At 45.6% G+C, this 23,430-nt stretch overlaps 1 protein-coding gene across 2 annotated transcripts in view; it reads left to right on the top strand.

Annotated features, from left to right (window-relative positions):
- The window catches only part of ADCY1 (adenylate cyclase 1), a 138,335-nt gene that overhangs the window by 55,841 nt on the left and 59,064 nt on the right, over positions 1-23,430 (top strand). For both annotated transcript variants that reach the window (XM_023226478.1, XM_023226479.1), the window contains one exon: positions 16,959-17,086. In XM_023226478.1, the coding sequence (XP_023082246.1) occupies positions 16,959-17,086 (128 nt within the window). The remainder of the gene's footprint in view (positions 1-16,958; positions 17,087-23,430) is intronic.

Here is a 23,430-nt window from a genome sequence, read left to right on the forward strand (position 1 = left end):
GGCATTTGGGTTATTTCTAGGTTTGGATTATTACAAATAAAGCTGCTATGAACATTCATGTACAAGTCTATGTATGGATATTCAGTTCTCTGGGGTAAATACCTAGAAGTAGGATGCCTAAAAAACATGGTAGATGTATGCTTAACTTTTTGTGAAACAGATGCAATGTTTTCAGAGTTATTGTAGCATTTCACATTCCCATCAGCAGTGTATGAGTTCCAGTTGCTCCACATCCTCATCAGCACTTGATGTCAGTCTTTTTAATTTTAGTATTTTTTTCTAATAGGCATGTGGTGCTATTTTATTGTGGTTTTAATTTCCTATTTTTTAATAGCTGATGTGTTTCAGCATCTTTTCATTGCTTATTGGCCACTCATATTATCTTTTTGGTGAAGTGTCTGTTGAAACCTTTTGACCACTTCCTTTTATTTGGGTTGATTTTTTTCTTTTTGTAAAGTTTTGAGCATTCTTTGTATGTTCTACATACAAGTCCTCCATCAGATATATGATCCCTCAGACTTTGGCTTGTTTTATTCTCTTAACAGTGTTGTTTGAGGAGCAGGAAGTTTTAGTGTTTATGAAGTCCAATTTGTCAGTTTTTTTAATGCATTGTAACTTTCATGTTGTATTTAAAAAATCTTTGCCCAAAGTGCTATAACTGTGCGTTGGCTTCCCAAAGCTACTGTGGTGCATTACCACAAACTTGGTGGCTTGAAACAAGAGACATTTCTTTTCTCACAGTTTTGGAGGCCCAAATTCTGAAATCAGTATTGCTTGGCCAAAATCCAGATATTCGCAGAACCATACTCCATCCAGAGGTTCCAAAGGAGAATTTGTCCCTTAACTCTTACATCCTCTCTTGGCTGTTGGAATTCCTTGGCTTGTGGGCACCTCACTCCAGTCTCCCTCTGTCTCGATAATGCTGCCTGCTCCTCTTCATTCTTCTGTTTTCTCTCTTTCCCTGCCTTTTCCCCCTCCCTCCCTCCCTCTCTCTTTCCCTTTCTCTGTATGTGTGCAAAATTTCCTCCTGCTTCATTTTTATAAGGGTACATGTCATTGTATTCAGGGCTCATCTGGATAATCCAAGATGGTTTCCCCATTTTAAGATCCTTATTTTATTACCTTACAAAGATCTTTGTTTTTGTTTGCTTTGTTTTGTGTTTTGCCATGTAAGTTTGCATTTACAGATTCCAGAAATTTGACCGTGGGTGTCTTTGGGGGGTTGGGGAGGCATGGAATTTCAGCCTACCACACACTGAGCAGCCATCCAGAATCTCTCTGGATTTCAGTCTCCTGATTCAAAAATAAGACTAAATATGACTATTTCGGTTGGTTAGTGAGAAAGTAATGGAAAGTAAAATAATAAAAAGTCTAAAGCATCTAGCACAGTGCCTAGGATAGGGTTTACACTCAATATGTGATCATTATCATTGTTACCAGGAAAGCTGTGATCAGCGGGGTCAGTGTTTTTAAAACTATGCGAGTATTTGAAAATCCAACTTGAAAATCATTGAGACCCTCCAACATAAAGATAAACTCATTTTAAAAATCCCATCAAGTTCTTAATTATATAACCAGATAACATTTGATGCTAGAAATTGTCCATTTATCAGCTTTGTCTGTTTTAGAGAATTGTCAAATAACGCTGTCCTTATTACCATTATAATGCAGTTGGATTCCATTTTAACTCTGCAAATGTCCTCTCATTCTGCTGTGTGCAGGAAACTGCTAATCACTGGTACGTGCATATGTAAGGAGAATACAATCTGTGCCTTAGTCTGCCTCACAATCCATCAGGGGAACAAAAGTTTTCCTTAAATACTTGTTTTATAGAACACATACTATATCACAAGCAAATTGAATACTATTTCACTCATTCACCATTTTATAAGCTCTGCATCCAAACTTGAAAACAAACATCGTCCACAAAAAGTCAAAGCATTAGATGCAATTATCAGATTAATGTTTAATAAGGTGTAAACACAACATAGTGTATTCATAATTTTTGTGCGCATGTGAATTTCCATAGCTTTACAAGTACACATTGTCCTAAGGAAAACTCACATGAGAAAGATACACAAATAATCACAGTCATTTGTTTCATTTGCCAGCTATCTAAGCCAAGCCTGCATATCCCTTCATCTCAGAGTAAGGTTGCAAAGTAAATAAATATATACTTACGTAGAATAAAGTAAAAATCTTTGCCTAACCAAAGTCATAGATTTTCTCCTGTGTTTTCTTCTAGGGGTTTTATAGTTTGAGGTTTTACATTTAAGTTTATAATACATTTGGAGTTAATTTCTGTATATGTTTCGAGGTATGGGTCAAAGCTGGATTTTTTTGGTTGTTATCTTGATACCTAATTGTCCCAGAATCATTTACTGAAAAGACCATTGTTTCTCTACTGAATTCCCTTTCCAAAATGTTAGAAAAATCACCTGTCCATATGTAGTTGAATGTATTTCTGGATTTAAAAAAATTCTGTTCCATTAACCTATGTGTTTATCTTGACATCAGAAACCACATACCCTGGCCCTGTAGTTTTATAATGTTTTGTCTGGAATCAGGTCCTGTGTTTTATCCAACTTTATGGTTCTTTTTCAAAGTGATTTTGGCTATTCTAGGTGCTTTGCTTTTCTATGTGAATTTTATAATCAATTTGTCAGTTTCTGCAACAAAGCCTGCTGGAATTTTGTTTGGGAGTTGTGTTGAATCTATGTTACCAATCTTGGGAGGATTAACATTTAAAAAGTAGTCTTCTGATTCACAAACACCATATGTTTATTTAGATTTATTTAGATATTCTTTAATTTTTTCTCAGAAAAAATATATAGAAAAAAATTCTATGCATTTCTCAGAAATGTATAGTTTTCAGTGTATATGTAGTTCTTTTTTCTTTCTTTCTTTTTTTTTTTTTTTTGAGATAGGGCCTCTTTCTGTTACCCAGGATGGAGTGTAATGGTGCAATCACAGGTCACTGCAGCCTCCACCTCCTGGGCTCAAGCAATCCTTCTGCTTCAGCGTCCTGAGTAGCTGGGACGACAGGCACATGCTATCATGCTCAGCTAATTTTTAATTTTTTTTTTTTTTTTTTTTTTTTTTTTTTGTGGATACTGGGTCTCACCATGTTGCCCAGGCTGGTCTCGAACTCCTGAGCTCGACAGATGCTCTTGTCTTGGCCTTGCAAAGTTGTAGGGATTACAGGCATGAACCACCATGCTTGGCCAGTGTATATGTATTTTATGTATTTTATCAGATTTATTCCTAAGTAGCTCCTAGTTGTTTCTTTTTTAGATGGTAGGTCTTGCTGTGTTGCCTAGGTTGGAGTGCAGTGGTGTGATCTTGGCTCACTGCAATCTCTGCCTCCTAGGTTCAAGTGATTCTCCTACCTTAGCCTCCAGAGTAGCTGAGATTACAGGCACACACCACCATGCCCAGCTAATTTGTATATTTTTGGTAGAGACGAGGTTTCACCATGTTGTCCAGCCTGGTCTCAAACTCCTGGCCTCAAGTGATCCGCCTGCCTCGGCCTTCCAAAAGTCCTGGTATTACAGGTGTGAGCCACCGTGCCCGGCCAATGCTATTGATTTTTAGCTTTTAATTTCTGATTGTTCATTACTAGTATAGCAAAATACAGTTGACCCTTGAACATCATGGATTTGAACTGTGTGGATCCACTTATACATGGTTTTTTTCAATAAATATATTGGAAAATATTTTGGAGATTTGTGATAGTTTGGAAAAGCTCACAGATGAACTGCATAGCCTAGAAATATTGAAAATGTTAAGAAAAGGTTGCATATGCCATGAGTGCATAAAGGATTATACATGTATTTAGGTTGGTGCAAGAGCAGTTGTGGTTTTTGACTTTAACAGTAATAGCAGGGCTGGGCGCGGTGGCTCACAATCCCAGCACTTTGGGAGGCCGAGTGCAGGCGGATCATGAGGTCAAGAGATCAAGACCATTCTGGCCAACGTGGTGAAACCCCATCTCTACTAAAAGTACAAAAATTAGCTGAGTGTGGTGGCACACACCTGTAGTCCCAGCTGCTTGGGAAGCTGAGGCAGGAGAATCGCTTGAACCCGGGAGGCAGAGGTTGCAGTGAACTGAGATCACTCCAGCCTGGTGACAGAGTAAGACATCATCTAAAAAAAAAAAAAATAGCAAAAACCATAATTACTTAAATTACTTATAGCAAAAACCACAATTACTTTTGCACCAACCTAAATAGATACTAGCTTATTTATGTGTTAATCAACTGTTAGTATTATTGGTAAGGTTTCTGCTCAGTGGTGGCTATGTTTTTGGGGGTAGTCAAAAGTTATACATGGATTTTCAACTCTATGGGGGTTGTCACTCCTAACCTGTGTTTTGCTCAAGGGCCAACTGTACAGTTGAGTTTTTGTATTAGTAAACTGTTCTGAAACTCCGCTGAACTCACTTATTTCTAGTAGGTTTCCGTATACATACATTTTCTGCATAAATCATCATGTTGTTTGCGAATGAAGACAGATTTTCTTCTTCCTTTCCCGCTTGGGTGCCTTTTATTTCTGTTTTCTTGCCTTCTTTTACTGACTAGAACCGCCAGTACAATGTCGAATAGAAGTGTCAAGACCAGGCATTCTTGTCTTGTTTCCAACATTAGGGGAAGGCATTCTGTCTTGCATCATTAAATATGGTATTACCATTTGGATTTTTTGTGGATACTTTTTATCAAGTTGAGCAAGTTTTCTTTTTATTCTAGTTTGCTGAGTTTCTAATTTGCTGAGTTTTTTTTTTTTTTGAATCAGAAATGGATGTTGAAGTTTGTCTAATTCTTTTGCATCTATTGGAAGGATCATATGGTTTTTCTTTTTAATTTGCTTATAGAATGAATTATATCAATTGATAGTAGGATATCTAAACATCCTTTTGTTCCTTGGACAAGCCCTAGTTGGACATAAAGATGGTCCCCGACTTATGATACTCCTAAGTAGCTGGGATTACAGGTGCCCGCAACCATGCCGAGCTGATTTTTGTAATTTTAGTGGAGAAGGATTTTCACCATGTTGGCCAGGCTGGTCTCAAACTCCGAACTTCAGGGAATCTATCCGCCTCAGCCTCCCAAGGTGCTGGGATTACAGATGTGAGCCTCCATGCCCAGCCTGTTTGTTTTTTTTTATTTAAAGTTTTTTCCTTGTTGGTTTTTTTTTTTTTTTTTTTTTTTTTTTTTTTTTTTACCTAAGGTGACAATCTCTGCTTTCAACTGGGGTATTTGGAATATTTGTGTTAGTGATGTGGTTAGGTTTAGTCTGTCCCCTTGCCATTCGCTTTCTGTTTGTCTCATTTGTTCTTTGTTCCCTTTTTGGTTTTCTTTGGCCATTTTGCCAATTTATTATGTTTTATGATTCCATCTCACTGCCTTTATTGGCTTATAACTCTTTGTTTTGTTATTTTTGTGGTTGCTTTAAAGTTTATAATAGATATTTTAACTTTTAGCAGTCTACCATCACATGATTTATTAATTACAGCATAAGAAACGTACAATTGTATACATCTGTTTCTTCCTTCTTGGCCTTTATGATGTTGTTGCTGTACATTTTACTTTTTCTTGTGTTATAAACTCCATTTTACATTGAATTTACACAGTCAGTTCTCTTTCAAAGCAATTTAAACAGTAAAAATATCTGATCTGTTTATTCATGTAGTAACTATTTCCTTTGCTTTTCATTCATTTATGCAGTCAGTATTTCTTTGTGTTTTATATTTCTGCCTAGATAATTCCTTTTGGCTGGGTGTGGTGGCTCATACCTGTAATCCTAGCACTTTGGAAGCTGAGGTGGGAGGATCACTTGAGGCCAGGAGTTTGAGACCAGACTGCACAACATAATGAGACCACATTTCTACTGAAAAAAAGGAAAAAAAAAAAACTTAACTGGGTGTGGTGGCACATACCTATAGTCCTACTTATTTGGGAGGCTGAGGCAGGAGGATCACTTGAGCCCAGGAGTTTGAGACTGCAGTGAACTATGATCACATCATTGCACTGCAGCCTAGGTGACCGAGTGAGACCCTGTGTGTGAAAAAGTAAATAAAATAATTTAAAAATACATCTCTTATAGTGCTGGCATGTTGGTGATGAATTCTTTCAGTTTTTATACTTCTGAAAGACTCTTTTTATGGCCTCAGTTTTTTAAAATGTATTTTCACCGCAGGGAGAGTTCTAGGTTGATAGTTTTGCTTTGTTTTCTTCAGAACTTTGAAGATGTTGTTCTATTGTGTTCTCTCATGTTGTCTCCAACAAGAAGTCTGCCATCAACTCTCTTCCTTTGTTTGAAATAGGTCTTCTCTGTCTACTTTTTTTTTTCTTTTCATCACTGGTTGTAAGAAATTTGATTTTGATGTGAATTTGAGTTTTCTTCATGTTTCCTGTACCTGCAGTATGTTGAGCTTGCATCTGTAGTTTTACAGTTAAATTGGTAAAAAAAAAACAAAAACAAAAACAAAAAAACCTGGGTGATCCTTTTTCAAATACATTTTATGACTTCTTCTCTTCTTCATTCTGGGACATCAATTCCACATGTATTAAGGAGTTCCACTCTTGAGGGAGCCTGCAGCTCATTGGTGATTTTCTTCAAAATTTTTGGATTCTTTTCCTTTCTATTCCATTTGGATAGTAGCTCTTTTCTTCTGCAGTGTATGTCCCATCATTAATTCTATCCAGTATAGTTTCCATCTCAGACACTCTAGTTTTCATCTTCAATTTGAATCTTGTTGCCCCTTGTTGAGGTAACTGCCTAGAAGTTCAAAATTGGAATGACCCAGTTCACTCCTTTTTTTTTTTTTTTCTGTATTACTTGTTTGTATTTTCTTTGTGCATTGATGGTGTTACGTATTTTTCAAGTGTATGTTTTACTCTAATCTGCGTGAGTCAATTTTTGAGGAGCACGTAGGAAGATGTGTGTGCCTCGTATGAGCTGGTCTTGTGTGTGAGTCCCTGGTGTTGGCCATGCAGGTGGCCCCTGTGAAGTAGGAGCATGTGAGATGCGTGTCCCTCAGATGTGCTCACGTTGTGTCTGGCTGTATGGCAGCAATGGAGCATGTCTTTTAAATGCCTTGGTCTCCATAGGGGCATTATATGCAGGAAAGAGCTGCCTTTCTTTCTAATGGTTTATAGTGAGTCGTGGCTGCCAGATGTCCATGCATACTGAGGCCCCACTGGTAGCCAGGCTGGGTCATGTTTAGACTGTAGGCTCCAGGTTGTATAATTGACGGCTGCAAGGGCCTGTTTCTGAGTCTCTGGTGTTGGAGATGCAGGTGGCCCCCAAGAAGTAGGACCACGTGGGATGTGTGTACCACAGGTATACTTGTCGTATGTCTGAGGCCCTTGTGTTGGTGATGCAAGTGGCCCCTGTGAAGGGCAGGCTTGGAAAATTACACACAGCTGCAGTCCAAACATATCTTTCTCTATGAAGGCGTCTATGGGAAGTTAAACAAACACAGAACATGTTTGCCTTAGTCTTGATAGTAGCTGATGGTTTATTTATCTCCTTAGCCATGGTTGGTAGTCACAGATGTGAACAATATTTTTGACCTTTTCCCCATTTATTGGATACTTGTTAGATTTACATTTGCTTTAATACCCATGTATATTTGGGAGACTGGCCACACCTCTTTGAATTGATGAGAAACACCTGCCGAAGCCCGGTCTCACTCCACCTTCACCTGCGGAGGGACAGGGCCCCTTCTCTGGATGTCCGTTTTCTTAACGGGAACATGAACTGGTTGAACTAAGCACACAGTTCCTTCATCCATTTCCAGAAGACTGTGGGGCAGCATGGAGGGGTTCACTGTGTGCCACCTGCAGAGATAAGGCAATCCCAGCTTGGCCGGTTATCAGCTGGGCTGCCTGGGGCTCATCCTGATCCCATTCCTTAGGTGGATGGGAACACAGCCCCTTAGTTTGGTCATAACTCCAAGAACCCTTTTGGGAACATTTTTTGCCAATGAGAGCACTTCACATTGTTGTAAGTTCTCAGCCCCACAGTGACTGTTTCCTGGCGCATGCCAGAGGTGCATTCAGATTTCAGATAGTACAAGCAGGTCCCTGATGGGGATCAGTACAAGAGTAGACTGGACAGTGTGGCAAGGTTAGACAACCCCCATGAGACATTCCCATTCCCTGGACTGGGCTTGAGGCTACCTGGATCTGAGTAATCCTGTGGGATATGCTGAGGCAGCTGATGGCCTCTGAAAGCCTGTGCTGACCCCAAACATGGACACATCAGTAGACATTCTGATCCATGGGGACCCAACACAGGAGTATTTGAGCAATGATTTCGTGAGTGTTTAAGTTAGGATCACTTGCATTCATATAATTTGCTTTAAGGGAATATAAGACAAGTGTCGTGCCGGGTTTAAGAATCCTCCTACAGGCTGACACGGCTCTGGGCCTCCTAGTCACAGATGACGAGGCAAACATGCATGGCTTTACAGTGCAGTTGTTACTCAACTGAGCCTAGGTATGATTGCCCAGCACAGTAAAGCCAAAATATCTACATGGAGGGAGAAATATCTACAGCAGGAGAAAGAAGGGCCTTCATTTGCAGGGTGCCAAGGAAGGAGAACTGAGCAGCTCCCGCTTAAGACAGAACCTCTCCAGTGGCTTGCAAGCAAGGTTTTTGAAGGCGGGGGTAAATTTCAGGAAAGCAGAAGTTACAGACAAAATCGTAAATCAATACATGGTAATTATACACTGGTTTGGCCTAAAAAGATGGGATATCTTGAATAAGGATATCTTGAATAGGACTCCTAGGTAGAATCAAAGATTTTCTGATTTTTAATTGGTTAAAGAAGAGAAGTTTTGTTTAAAATGTCGGAGTCGACAGAAAAGAATGTCAGCTCTGGCTTGTGGGTGTGACTTCCTCTAGGCCCTTAAGGGAGAAATTTAGGACAAAGATTGGCAGTCAGAGTTCAGTCCTCAGTTCTCCATTATTTGAGGTCGCCAGCGTATCCATTTGGGGTCTAGGTTTCTGAAAAACAACTCAGGGACATATGTTAAGATGTTATATTTATTTTCTATAGGGAACCAAACATCCTGTGACTTTAACTTCCTTGGCTATTGTTTCAAGCTACTGTTAACCTTCTTGCTTATCAAGTTGCTCATTTATCTCTCAGGGCTAGCTGGGAGCCTGGACTTTCCCTTGAAGGAACTCAGGATTTTCCTTTATTTCCATGCTTGTGGGGTCCTGCAGACCCCTAAGAGGGGTCCCTCCTCTATCTCACAATCTGACCATTTCATTCAACCTTTAATTGCCAAAAGATGACATTATTATGTCTTGTGTTAGTGAGGTCATTATTTTTCATTTATTTTGTGTCTACTCTGGATATTTCCAAAAGGGACTTATGGAAGCCGACCCAGGAGACAGAGCTGTCCCTGTAAAGTCTCAGGCTCATGGAGCTGTGTATTCACTTCCATACTTCCTGAGCCCCTCCCAGCCTTTGCTCTCCTTGTGGATCCTTTCACTGGGCTTGATTCCGAGGCCAGGAATCACCAGGCAGCTGCGAGGACTACACCCACGTCGTCCTTACTTCTCATGTCTTGGTTTCTGTGGCTATAAAATGTGAAAAGGACACTGGAGAGTCTGTACATCCTTTGCTGCTCCCACACGCCAGTTCTGTGAGCTGCTAAAAAACTGGCCACACAGGAGGCCTGAAGTGAATTCTCACCCGTAATGTAGCTCCAGCAATTGTTAATGTCTGGTTAGTCTTGTTTGGTCTCTACCGTCTGCCTTCCCTCAAATCCTAGACGTCATTTCACTTCCTCCATAGATCCTTTAACTCTGTCATCTGAGAACATTTCACCTGGTACCACCATGATACCATTATCATACCCAACCAAACTGATGAAAGTTACATCATCTCTAATCCCAGTCTGGGCTCGGCTCACCCTTGTGTCTCAAAAATGTCTTTTCATGCTGGCTGATTTGTTCTAGCCAGGATACAAATGAGATGGACATATGTCTTGATTGTCTTGCGGGATTTTCATATTTGGAGGTGACTGAACAATGACACAGAGAGGCCGTGTCGTTGACAGAAGTTTATTACTCACAGCCTGTAGACCAGAGGGCATGCACGCCATGCCGAACAGGGCCACACAGTGAGCACCCAGGTCATCAGCAGGCAGAAGGAGGAAGGGGACAGTGTGGCCTTCATCATGGTTTCAGGGGAAGGAAGGGGTGGGGCAGGTTAAACAGCTTATCAGGTTTAGGATTAGATAGTTGGAATAATGTGCATGGGCTCTGGGCTATAGGAGTGGGCCCTGGTTGGTGTGGGGCCAGGGAGTGATTTAGGGCAGGTAGGTGAGAGTTAGATTAGACCAAGGGTGGTTAGGGCATGGACTGGGGATGGGTTGGTTTGCAAGTGAAAGTATTTACTGTTTCTAGGAATTAGCTAGTCTTGGGATTTCCCTTTTAATCTTTAACAGTGCCCCTCCCATTTTGGCCCCCCATCCTCTGTAACTTTTTTTTATGTGCTCCTCCTGCCCTCTGCTCGGCTTCTGTGAACTGGTAGGTCTTCAGGAGACTTAGTAGTTTCTTGGATCTACTTTTGTTGTTGTTGTTGTTTTAATAACCCTTCCCTAGGTGGCTGTGCACTTCTCATTGCTTCTCTCTAGCAGGCAGGTGCTGGCTGCTTTTCTTCTTGCCAGGTTGAGATTGATGGTAGAGTGGTTATCCGTGTGACCTGTCCATCAGTGGTCTCCCATCCACATTGCACCCAACGGTTTTATAGCAGCTGCCTTGCAAGCATGGTTGACATTTTGTGTTACATTTGACTTTGCAAGATGGAGGTTTTTAATTCCCTAATTTCTTCAGCATTATTAGCTCATGATTTTTTCTAAAAAAGAATACATATTCAGCTACTGGGTTATTCTCAAAAATAGTAAATGTTTGATTATTTTTACTTATCAGTTTTCAAAATAATAATCAGCACCCAGTTATGAAGTCATGGATTTTAAAAAATTTGATGTGTTTTGATCGATTGCCATCTTTTTATATTTTTGGTGTTAAATTTCCTGTTTTGGCAAGTTGGAGCCTGTATCAGGTTACTTTCTGTTTTCTGTCTTTTTTTTTTTTTTTAAGGTCAGTCATCTCTGAGCAGCATCTTCACACTAACCATTTTTCTAGAAGGCCTGGTTTCTTTCAGCAGGAAATGGTTTTTCAGCCCTATAATCTGTGTTGTCATTGGTCCGAGGCTTTTTAGGGCACTGAGATAGGATTTTTTTTTAGGAAAATAAAAATAAATTATGAGTTTATATTGATATTTCCAATTCACTTCACTCCTTGGATTTTTATATTTGTATCTTTTCGGTGATGCTGAAAACTCTAATGACAGTAATATTATTTGTTTCATCCTTCTATATATAGGAGGCTCAAAATAACATTGCCAATATTATTTTCAACAATAAGTCTGCTGAATGCAATTGGAGATTTCTTTGTGGTTATTTTTGTCCTTGCATTATATTCTGCCAGACATACAGTCAAATATGTGTTTTCTCATCGCTTGGAATAATTCTTCTCTCTGTGATCATGCTGGTAACATGTTTATTTCATTTTGGTTTTGATCTTTTAGGTATCACTGTTTTTAAGTTTTCTTTTTAGGCACGTAAAATAATTGCATGGTTCGTTCCACAGTAAAAAACTGAAGTCGAGGTACATGGAGAGACCCCTCCCCAGCCCACTGTTCCTCCTGAGTGTATAGTTAGACGTTTGTGTTGGGTTTCCCTTTGCCCCTCCATGGTTCCTTTTTGTTCCTTTTTGATGCTGGTAGTGCACGCACTGTGAAACTGTTCCTGGAGAGCACTTCCCAACAGGGCACGCTGATTCTTCAGTCCTCCCCTGAGGCGGGGAGGCTTCCGGGGACCTGATTTGATCCTGTTGATGGACAGGTGTCTGCAGAGTTCTTATGTTTCAGCTCTTCTGCCCTATTTCTGTAACAGGAAGCTTCCTCTAGAGTTTTCTAAAATTTCTTATTTCGTTTTTCCACTGAGAGCCAAACACTCCAGTCTTACAGAGTTAATTGGACTCGGCCGGTTTGGGTTTTGGATGCGGTCACTTTCAGGCAAAAACTGGATTGATTCAGGCTTCTCATCCTCTCCTTCTCCCAGGTACCTGTTTTCTCAGAATTAAGGTGCAGTGCGTGAGTCCATGCGTCGTCCTCTGGCCTCTCTGGCCTCTACCATTTTAGAACTGGCCCTAGAGCAGCCTGGGCATGGCAGAGCTCTGGAATTGGCAGTGGACCTTCCTGAGCCACCGACTCTGCTTTCTTTTAGACGTTACCTCTGTGCCCTTCTGGGATGGGTCCTGGGGCTGGGCAGGGTCAGAGTGTACTGCCCTATGTGAGTTCTTGTTGTTCTAGACCCTTCCCTGTGGCTACCTGCTCAGAAAAGGCCATGATGGGCCCAGACTGTCTGTGAGCTGGCTGCAGCTCTTTAGGCCACACCTGGAGTGAATCAGGAAACTTTCCTATCTGGATTCTCCTGCAGCCATTCTGTTGTACTGAGAAGCTTCTGTTGTCTCATCACCTGCCTGCAGTCCTGGCCCTTTCAAGCCTGGGAGGGAGGGGGCAACTCTTGTCCCTTAGGGCTGAACATGCCTCTGAGCCCCTGCCAACCCTCCATCTCATCTTCTTTCTTCGTTTGGAGGAGACGCAACACTTCCTGTGGTGCTTATTGCAGTGGACTCTAGGTGCTGACTTTCCATATTTATACAAAAGAGTCTAAAATCAGAAACAGTAAAACCAATTAGAAATACCTTTTTTGTTTTGTTTTATTTATTTATTTATTTATTTTGAGACGGAGTCTCGCTCCGTCGCCCGGGCTGGAGTGCAGTGGCCGGATCTCAGCTCACTGCAAGTTCCGCCTCCCAGGTTCACACCATTCTCCTGGCTCAGCCTCCCGAGTAGCTGGGACTACAGGCGCCCACCACTACGCCCGGCTAATTTTTTTTGTATTTTTTAGTAGAGATGGGGTTTCACCGTGTTTGCCAGGATGGTCTCGATCTCCTGACCTCGTGATCCACCCGTCTCGGCCTCCCAAAGTGCTGGGATTACAGGCTTGAGCCACCGCGCCTGGCCTAGAAATACCTTTTTTGATCTCTTAAGCTTGCTAACAAAAGCCAGGGCCTCTGAGATTAAAGACAAAATAAAGCAATATATTCAACATTTGTCCTCAACTGTCTCCACTAGTGCCAGTGTGATGATGCAGGTGGGTGGAAAAGGGACACCATGAGGGCCCAGGAGGGTCCTCAGCTTTGCATCTCAGAACAGTTTCCAGAGACTCATGTGTGATGCTGGGTGAGCTGGAATTGTGCACACATGTGTGTGTGGTGTATGTTGCCCAGGTTCCAGGAGAGGATTGCTGTTCTAAAGACAACTGTTCTGGACAATTTCTTTAGAATACACAAGTCCTCATGTGCTTGTAAGGCCTTCCACATGGTTGTGTGCATGTGGATAGTCTGTGCTAGATGGCTTTGCCCTTGGTCCTCATGCAGAGATAGGTTCTCCCCACTCACAGCTCGCCCACACCATGCAGTAACGGTCACACTTGAGGCTCCATGGGTGTCTCTTTGGCCTTCATTCCCATGTGCTGTTTATGCCTCCTTTTACATAGGACTCCTGTAGGGATGGTAATTGATGATTCCACCCCAGCCAGCCCCACAGCAATGTCCTTTTCTGCGGTGGCCATGCCAAGTCTTGGTGTCAAATAGGATAGTTGGGTTGACAGGGTGGGCTGTTTGGAGCAGCTGTACTGACAGGCCCCCTGGAGCCCTACTACCATCAGATCTGACTGGCCTGTTCACTCATGCACACTCATCCCTTCAGCAACCTGTCCCACTCTAGGAATAGACTTGTTCTGGACTCACAGAGATGACCAGGAGGTCCTGGTACCCACCGGACCCTGGAAAGATGCTGGGAACACAGTTCAGAGCTGAAGTGGGGGCAGGGACACTGGCAGTTGCCCACAATCCCTGAGTCCACTCCTGCGCATGAGATGCAGGGATGATCAGGGACCTGCATCAAAGTCCTCGACGCAAGAGCATAGGTCCTTACAGTTGGGGATTGGCGACCCTTCCAAAACCATATGCAAGAAGAGTTCCAGCAGCCAGTGGGCATTGTGGCTCTTGTGGGCTCCCAGAGGGGTCTTGAGCCCTCCTTTGGGACCTCTGAGAAGAAATCCTGATGTGTCAGGGCCATCGTCACAGGTTGTGAGTGCTCGCGGGGTTTCTAATCTCAGGGAGGGGATGGGAAGCGGCAGGGGCTGGGCGGAGGAAGCCTGAGTGTGAGGGGTGGCCGCTTCTCCTTCCTGGCAGGCCTCGTGCATTCAGGCCCGCTTCTGACCATTGGGGACATTTGGGGGATGTTTGGAAGCAGGCCTGAATGCACGGGGCATGCCAGGGCAGTGCCAGTGGGGACAGAGCAGTGTCCTAGGAGGGAGCCCAGAGCTGACTGTGGGCCTGGAGGCTCTGGTGAGGATGGCTTGAGAAGACTGGCCAGTGGCATCCCTGGTGAGGGGCCCTGTCTTCAGTTTTGCAGGACAGAGACTGGCGCTGGCAGCCCACCCTGGGGTCCAGTGAATGGTCATTCAGGCTGGGCCCTGAGGGGCTGGCACTGGAACCAGGCAGCAACCCTGTGTCCGGGTCACTTTTTTCTGTGGCCTCTTGGCTGTACCTTCTCTGGGACAGGACACAGTCCCTTCTGTGAGCACTGGCTGTGGTCCCAGGCCCTGTCATTGCTGCAGTGACAGTAACCATGGTGCCAGCTATTTCACGGAGACCTTTGCCCAGATCATCACTGGTCCCCACAGCTAGCCTCCAAGCAGGCACATCCTGACCCCTTTGAAACATTTGGACACCTGGGAGACAGCAGCTGTGGGGCCAAGCAGCCTGCCCTTGGGTGGGGTGGACCTACGTACCCAGCTCTGAACTCGTGCTCCCAGGCCCCTGACACAGGCTCATGTCAGCTGCAGCTCAGCCTGCCGGGGGATGAGGGCAGATGGGAAGATCCCATTCCACAGATGAAGAGGCCAGGGTTCTAAGGGCTAAGTAGTTGTCACAGTCATGCAGAGATGGAGGAGACCCTAAGTGGCCAGACCCTGGACGTCTTTGGACTGTCACCAGCTTCTCTGTGACCAGCTCCCTGTCAGCAGGAGGAGCCTGTTGGGCCCTGACAGAGCAGACTCAGCCCCTGGGCTTTACAAGGCTGGCCTCAGTGTCCATCTTACAGACTGAAGTCTCTGATCACCTCCTCCCCTTATCTCCCGTCCACAGTCTTGGAGTGCTGAGGGAGGCTCAGCGGTGGAAGGAGCTGGGCACAGAGCCAACTGTATGCCCAACAGTCTCTGGTGCTGGGCAGTGGCCAGGATCATCTCTCAAGGTCCCTGCAACTCCAGGCCTGCGGGCCGCTCAGGACAGCAGCAGAGTCATCAGCTGTCTACTCAGCTCTGGGAAGATACTTCTGTGGACAGGCCATTCAGCTGCTAGGCCAATCCCTGCTCAGCCTGGGAACTGGGGCTCCCAGCGGTCGGTGTGGCCTGGCCCTGCCCTGACTCACTCTGTGTTGGCCCTGGTTCCTCTTCTTTAAGAATGTGGGGCACAGGTGAGCACAGGGATCACGAGAGCTGGTAACTCTCATCCCAAATGCACTTGTGTTAACTCAGCATTCGAGAGGACCTGCAGGGCCCCAGTCATTTGTAAGAAACCAAAGGATCACATTGAATATAAGCCACCGATGTGTTCTCAGAGTGGCTGGAGGAGTTCTGTGGCCTTATAAAACCATCTCAGGGGACTTGTGAGGTCCTTCCTCATCCATCATTGTGCTTGTGTGAGGCTGGTTCCTTCACGGGCATCTGCAGAGACAGCACAGCATGAAGGCTGGATGCAGAAGTGGGTCACAGAATCCACTGTCTGCCCTGGAGACGGCGGCACCACAGAGGCTCACAAAAGTGAACTGCAATACTGTGCTTCTCACTCATTGTCTTTTGTTTGGGGAAATGTGATGATTTTTCATAAAATGTTACTTGTGTTAACCTGCAGTGGATTCACTGTTATTTTAAATGCATTTGTACACGAAAAAATTCTTATTGTTAAATGTCGGTAGCTATAACCCACCTACACAAAAGGTTTTTGTTTTTAGTGAGTCCTCAGTGATTTCAAGACATAAAGGGGTCCTGAAATGGAAATGTTTTAAAGCTGCTGTTTTAGTGTTGTCCCTGAAATAAACACAACAGTCGTGATGATAATCCCAGTTGACACTAATTGATCCAAGTGAGACAATACAGGGTCTTAGAGTTAACTCTCTCCACCTTCCACGTGCCCTGCAAGGCTGGTGCTGCTGTTCCTATTCGTACCACCGTACAGATGAGCAGATGGCCATTCATCTTTGGCCAATGCCTTCTGCCTCCGGGCAGTGTGCCCTATGGGTGGGGAGGTCAGAAGCCCCAGGGACACCCAGATGGGTGAGAGGTCCACCCTTCCTGGGGAGAAGCAGCTGCTGGGGGGAATCTAGCACGTTCTGGAGGGCTGTCCATGATGGTCTGCATGGCGGTTAAGGGAGGTGCCATGGGAATAAAGGAAGTTGGGGAAGATGCCCCTTGGAGGTGGCATTCCAGCTGGACCTTGAAGGATCATCCTGTAGAGTTGGCTCAGTGAAACAGACAGGAGGGATGGACCCCCCAAGGGGAAAGAGGCCACGAATGAGGTATGGGGAAAGGGAGAAGGAGATTGATGTGAGCCTGGTCCCAGCCCTCAAGACTGTGGTGACCACACAAGGGTGTGGCCTGGGCGGAAAGGTGTTGGCCCAGATGCAGTGTGTCTTGTCAGTGCTCTGTGGCCACCACTGTCTAGAGGTGGTGGAACCAGCAGAGATGCTCACAGCCACTGCAGTGCTGTCTTCTTACCGTGTGCCTTCCCCTTCCCTGAAGGAGAACCACTGTCGTCGCATCAAGATTCTTGGGGACTGCTACTACTGCGTGTCGGGACTCACCCAGCCCAAGACTGACCATGCCCACTGCTGTGTGGAGATGGGGCTCGACATGATTGATACCATCACGTAAGTACACCGTGGGGCTGAGAGGAGTGACCTGGGGCGACTACACATCGAAATCCTGGAAGCTGAGCCACCTGCCCTGTGTGGGCTCTGCTCTCAGGGCCTCACTTTGTCCTGGTGGGTCTGTCTGAGGCTGTAGAGAATGATGCCAGCGTTAGGAGGATGCTGGGTTCAGGAAAGCGTGAAAGGATGCTTCCGTGATTCCCCGCCTTTACATTTCGTGTGTGACTGTATTTCTTTGTCCACAGGAATTCTGCATATTGTCAGGTATGCATGAGTCATGCAAAAATAAATTGGTTTTTAGCTTAACCAGATAAGACATTCAGAAAGGTTTGACCCCAATCTAGCTGAATTCTCTATTAAAAGGAAGTAAATGTGTGTGTTTCTCTTCACTCAGCAAAGTGACTGGGTCTCACGTGCTCTCTGTGTGGGGAGACAGGCTTGGGATCCGGGCAGGTGAGTCTTCATGGAATGAATATTACACCTGTGAGGACAGGCCTGCCCATTTCTTGGTCAGTCTTATGTTGTCATTGTCCTTATCAGAGACTGGGATGAAGACATAGATGTTTTTGTCAAGTTAGGGAAGGTGTGGAGCTGGAAGGCTGAGCTAATGCATGGAGTGTAGATCCAAACAGACATCTCCAAATGTGGAGAAGTGGGTATGCTCCAACGAGATGGGGCCAACAGGGATGGGGCATAGCTTCATACGTGGAGTGGGAAAGTAGTAGCATAAGAATTGTGTAGGGAGACGATGGATAGTTGCGGGTGAAAGGATGCACGGGCAAACACCCAGCCAGCGAGGCTGAGAGATGGGGTGAGACTGCTGGCTCCCTGTGCCGCATCGCTGCCTCGTGGGCTGCCCTGTGGACTGCCCCATGCGGCGCTCCTACAGACGGTGTGACTGGAAAGAGGCTGTTGGGAGGAGGCCAGCACCTTGAGCATTGCGCCCACTTCTGGCATCTGCATGTCAGGGACGTGTGAGCAAAGCCGAGCCCTCTGGGGCAGCGATTCTCCGACATGGCTTCGTGTCAGAGTCGCCTGTGGGAACCAAAGTCCCTGATGAACCAAAGAGCCCGAGGTGGCTGGTCTGGAGTGTGGTCTAGGACTGAGAGTAGAAAAGCCCCCTCAGCTGACCTCAGCACACAGCCTAACAGAGAGCCATTGCCCCGGAGAAAAGCAGCCTGGCTGGAGGAGATGCTGGGCAGAAGCAGGAAGGAAGGAAGGAAGGACGCCTGGCTCGAAGACTTAGAGGTGATGACCGTCACTTGTTCTCTGAAAGGATGGGACATTTTCACAGCACATCATATATATTGTATGTAGCATCTTAGATGACATCATACATCACCTTACATCACGTATCACTTGTATATCATATGTCGTATCATGTCATATGTTACATGCCATGTCGTGTTTCATGTAATATGTATCACATATCACATCACATCATCTACCATATAACATGTCACATGTATCAAATATCACACATCATGTAATTGTCTTTCATATTTCATCATAGATCACATCATCATATCACATTGTCGTAAATCACATTATGTCACATCACATATATCATATGCTATTTGTGTATATATAGATCATGTATCATATCACATCTGGTTTTGTGTGATCTCTTTGGGCGAAAATGAGGCTCTGTAGGTAGATGCTCTAAGGAGACAGATGTCAGTCCATTTGCTTAGTAAATATTTGGGAAGCCCCCACTCAGTGCTGAGCACAGACACAAGCAGAGTTGAATGATGTGAGCTGACCTGGCTGACCAGGTGGCTTAAGGAGTTGAACCGGATGGCCTTGTGCCCTTGAAGGTAGGTGACCCTGGCTGTACTGACCGGGGTCCTCCTGAGAGGGGTCTGGTGCTCCTTGTTGGCCCCTGGTCTCCTCACCTGGCTGCGAATGCTCCTGTGCTCAGTGACACCCTATCTCTTGCTTGAGGTTCTGGGCCTTAAAGGGTGCTGTCCTTCCTTCTACACCTGTTTCTGCCTTGCTCAATGTGCATGATGATGGGTTATAAGCTGTTTCTGCGGGCACGCCTCTTCCTGGCTGCTGCCTAGGAAGCCCTGCGTCTGCCCTCTGGTTCTGCACCTGGCCTGGAGCTGCCTGGAGCTGCAAACTCACCTGGTTTGCTCCACTTTCTGGTTCACTTGCTCCATGAACCTGTGTCCTCTTGGCCAGCTCTCCTGGCATTCCAGCTGCTGGCTTTCAGTCTGTGAGATTCTCCAGGCTTTGGTGCCCCCAGCTCCACATCTCTGGCCCTGCTACCTGAAACTGGTCTACCCTAGTGCCAGGGGCATCTTCCTGGGCCTCCTTGTAGCTGCTCTCTGCTTGGGCGCCCGATTACCAGAGTATTCCCAGGGCCTCAGGAAGCTCTACACACCAGAGTTCCTGTCACTCAACTTCCTGGCTCTGGACCAGAAGAAAAGCCACCAAAGACTGAGCGCCGAAGATACCTCCCAGCCAAACAAACCCTTCTTCCTTCTCAGACTGTCACAGACCCTGGGACCCACCAGTGTGTGCTCTGCATGGCCAGCCTTCTACTGGGACCATCTTGGCATCTGACAGCCACATTGGGCTGTGTGTGTCCCTGCCTTGCACATGCAGGATAGAATATGTTTATCAACAGGGGGAGCTTGCCCAGGCAGAGGAGGACACTTTATATAATGTCTTTCTCTTCCTTCTACCTTGAAATGGAGTGTTTTATTTGAAACTTTGGAAACACAAAGTTTCAGGTGAACAGGTAAAGTGACCAGAGCTAACCTTTCCCCTCAGGGCCCATGCTGGGCCTCGCAGTTGTGCACACTGGTTCTGTTTGCTCCCTGCCACTCCTCAGTAGTGAGGTCTGCACTGTCAACTGCATTTTTTTCCTGTCTTGAGTCTGATTCTGTTCCAGAAAGCCCTTTCCATCTCCAAGGGAGTGGGCTATGCCCCAAGACACTAATTTCAGTGGTTGCCCACTGACTTCCTCTTTTGATAGAGCCCTGGGTGGTAGGCTCAGTGCCTGAGTGACCAGGAAGGAGAGGGGCCTGCAGGTCAGATATGTCCCTTTCCAAGGCCCACAGAGAAGTCTGCTCCAGGCTTGGGGAATTCTGAGTGGGTAGAGGAAATCCTAAGGCACACAAGGGATGTGTATTGTATTAGTCTGTTGTCACATTGCTATAAAGAACTACCTGAGACTGGGTAATTTAAGAAGAAAAGAGGTTTAATTGACTCATAGTTCTACAGGCTGTACAGGAGGCATGGCTGGGGAGGCCTTAGGAAACTTACGATCATGGTGGAAGGCAAAGGGGAGGCAAGCATGTCTTCTTATGGCCGCAGGAGAGAGAGAGCAAAGGGGAAAGAGCTACACACTTTCAAACAACCAGATCTCGTGAGAATTCACTCACTATCATGAGAACAGCAAGGGGGAAATCCGCCCCCATGATCCAGTCACCTCCCACCAGGTCCCTCCCCCAACATTGGGAATTACAACTGGACATGAGATTTGGATGGGGATGTAGAGCCGAATCATATCAGGATGGTTTGGCTGGTTGGAAGATTCTTGAAGCATCTGATGCAGACTCTGTGGTTCCAGAGGCTTTTCTGATAGAGGGTGAGGGTTGGGGCTCCATTGTCAGTCTCTTTTCAGGCCAATGCTTTGCTGGTAGCACAAGTAAGAAATTGCTGCAGGTGCAGGCAAGCATGCTTCCAGAGCTGGGTCTTGATTTCTGAGGCTGGAGAAAGTCTTTCCCTTGTTGAACAAGTGGGAAAGATCTTGTTTTATCACTTTGAAGAATGTTTATTCCTATGGGAAAAATGGATAGACATGTTTTCCTTTTCTGATCTCTAAACCTAGGCCTTCCCCGCCTTTCATCTAGTCCTTTTTCATGCAGATCAATCATTTAGGAAGAGTCTAGGACCTGTTTTGTCAAATGCCTGTGGGCCTAGTGAGGCGCCAGTGTGAATCCAGGTGGGGCTGAGAGAGGCCTTCTGAAGTGCAGGGAGGGGCATCTCTTTGTAAAGACAAGGTGAAGACTGCTGGACTTGAAAGTGGGATCCCAGAGCCCGTACCTTCCTAGCTACCCAGCTTAGCCAGCCTGGGCCCTCTAGGAGCCGAAGCATCCAGAGGCCAGAGCAGTGGGCTGGGGCGTCTCCAAGGCTCTGGGCTCCTGCAGCTGGCCCTGGGCAGTCTGACCCTGCCCCCAGCTTAACTTGCCCTGACCTCCATCACTAGATCAGTTCCCCCTCTCTCTCAAACTTGGGCTTTATTTAGGAGTGTGGTATACTATTTTAAGGAAGTGCCTATTAATTTTTATTGGTATGATTCTTAGTGAATACTTTAAAAGTGATATACATTCCCTGTTTGGGCCAGGTGGTTCCTGTCTATAGGAGAGATGAAGATGGGATGAGAAGTATCCTAACTGTCCAGCGAGTTTGGTGACTTTGCTGGTCTTGCTCCTGAAGAGCTGTGTGACCCTGGACATGTCCCTTTTGTCTTGGAGCTTCAGTTTTCCTCCTCTGTAAATTGGCCTTTTTCACCTCATGACATCCTGTCTCTGAGCCCACAGAGCATTGGAAAGATGAGGGTGGCAGGACCAGTCTCCCAGCTGCTGCAGCCAGGCTGACAAGACCGGGCCCTGTGTCCTGAGGTTTGGGACCAGTCCTCGACCTTGAATTTCCAATGGGATTTCTGCAGGACTCCCTGCAGTGCCCAGGCTGCAGGGACACAGGCAGCACATCAGTCCCTGTGCCAATCTCTGACCTCCCATGCGATGAGAGGCTCAGTCTGAGGCTTCCCAATGCTCCCTCTCCGTATTCCATACATGGAAGTCATGTGTGACACTCTTGGGGCGGAAAGAAGGGGGCGTTTTCTCCTGCTGGTGAAGTCAGATGAGGCCTGAACCCCTCTCTGGGGTCTGCCTTGGGGGATACTCAGGTTTGAGTCCCTCTCCCCCACCGGGATATTGCTCTGTATGAGGTCTGTGCTCACCCACCTTCTTCTGCTCATATCCCTCTCCTCTGACACACACCACCAGCTCTGCTGCTTTCCTAGAGATGCCCTGAGTATTAGGTCACCCTAGCAAGTTGCTCCTAGCCAGCCAGTTCTGGCCTACCAAAATGGCATTTCATATGGTTTCAGCTACCTCATCCCTAGCTGCTGTGTTTCATGAGTGGGCTGAGGGGCTTCTGATTTCAGGAACCTGCCAGATTCCTGGCTCGCGTACTTCAGGCGATGCTTCAGGTTCCTTGAGTCCTTAATTTTCTTTGCAGTAAAATGGAGAAATGGTGTTTGCATCTCTGAGTTGTTTTGATAATTTAATGAGATCTCAGATTAAATGGGCCTGCATAGACTGGGTTCTAGCAGCCGCTGCAAGTATTGATTCATCAACTCCCAGAAAGAGGGAGCCGGTGGCCAATCGTGTAGGATTCTGTCTGAAGCCACATGGTTCTGTGTACCCATAGGAATGTGGATTTGTCTGTCCACTTCATGAGGGAAGCCTTGTCCATCACAGGTGATAGGCAAACCGTGAATCAGATTTTGAACAGGAACCTCATTATTCCACATGACCACCAAGTGTGCAAGCCACAATTTTTGCTAAATAGACTCAGTTGAGATGCCTTGCTGGCAGTGTGTATTTTTGGTTTACTACGTTGAATTAAATTAGAAGTAAATGGCATGTGCTTTTCCTCCCTGACCCGCTTTTGAACTGCTAGGTTCAGCTTGTGTGTGCTGCGGTCATCGGCAGACCTCGATTGTCCCCCAGCCTGCATCCCTGGAGGTCGTGCGAGAAGGGATGCCTGCTAACCTTATTCGCCTTGCACTTGGGCTGTCCCCAACAGTACCTTACTTTTTAACAAGGGGGCTTGTGTGTGAGCCATGGAGCATGCTTCAGTTTCTCAGCACGGAGAAACTTGGAGGATTACTTCCTTTAATTATTGGATTCTATTTTTCAGAGCCAGACCTGTTGATACATTTAGGGATGGATTTTCTGTGGGAGAGGTGATGCCTGTGTGCACACTTCTACACCCACCACAGATGGTTTTCCCTAAAATTTTAGGGGACATGGAGCTTCTGAATCTTTATATTCTAGATTGAGAAGCTCATTTTTACAGATGGGGAAACTGAGTCCTAGGTGGGGAAGGGAGGAGCCCAAGTTGAAGGAATGAGCTTGAACCACTTGAGGCTGAAACCGTTTGCCCACCCTTCCCACCACACAAGGATGGGGGCTTGGAGACTGCTGCAGGCGTGTATGTTGTTGTTATTTCTAGAAATTCTGCCTAGGTGATGGTAAATCAGCCTCTATAGTGTCCTCTCTCCTCTTTTATGCCCCTGTTATATGCACAGTTATAGCTGCAGT

Source organism: Piliocolobus tephrosceles, chromosome 8, assembly GCF_002776525.5.
Source record: "Piliocolobus tephrosceles isolate RC106 chromosome 8, ASM277652v3, whole genome shotgun sequence".
In the NCBI taxonomy this organism is placed as follows: Eukaryota; Metazoa; Chordata; class Mammalia; order Primates; family Cercopithecidae; genus Piliocolobus; species Piliocolobus tephrosceles.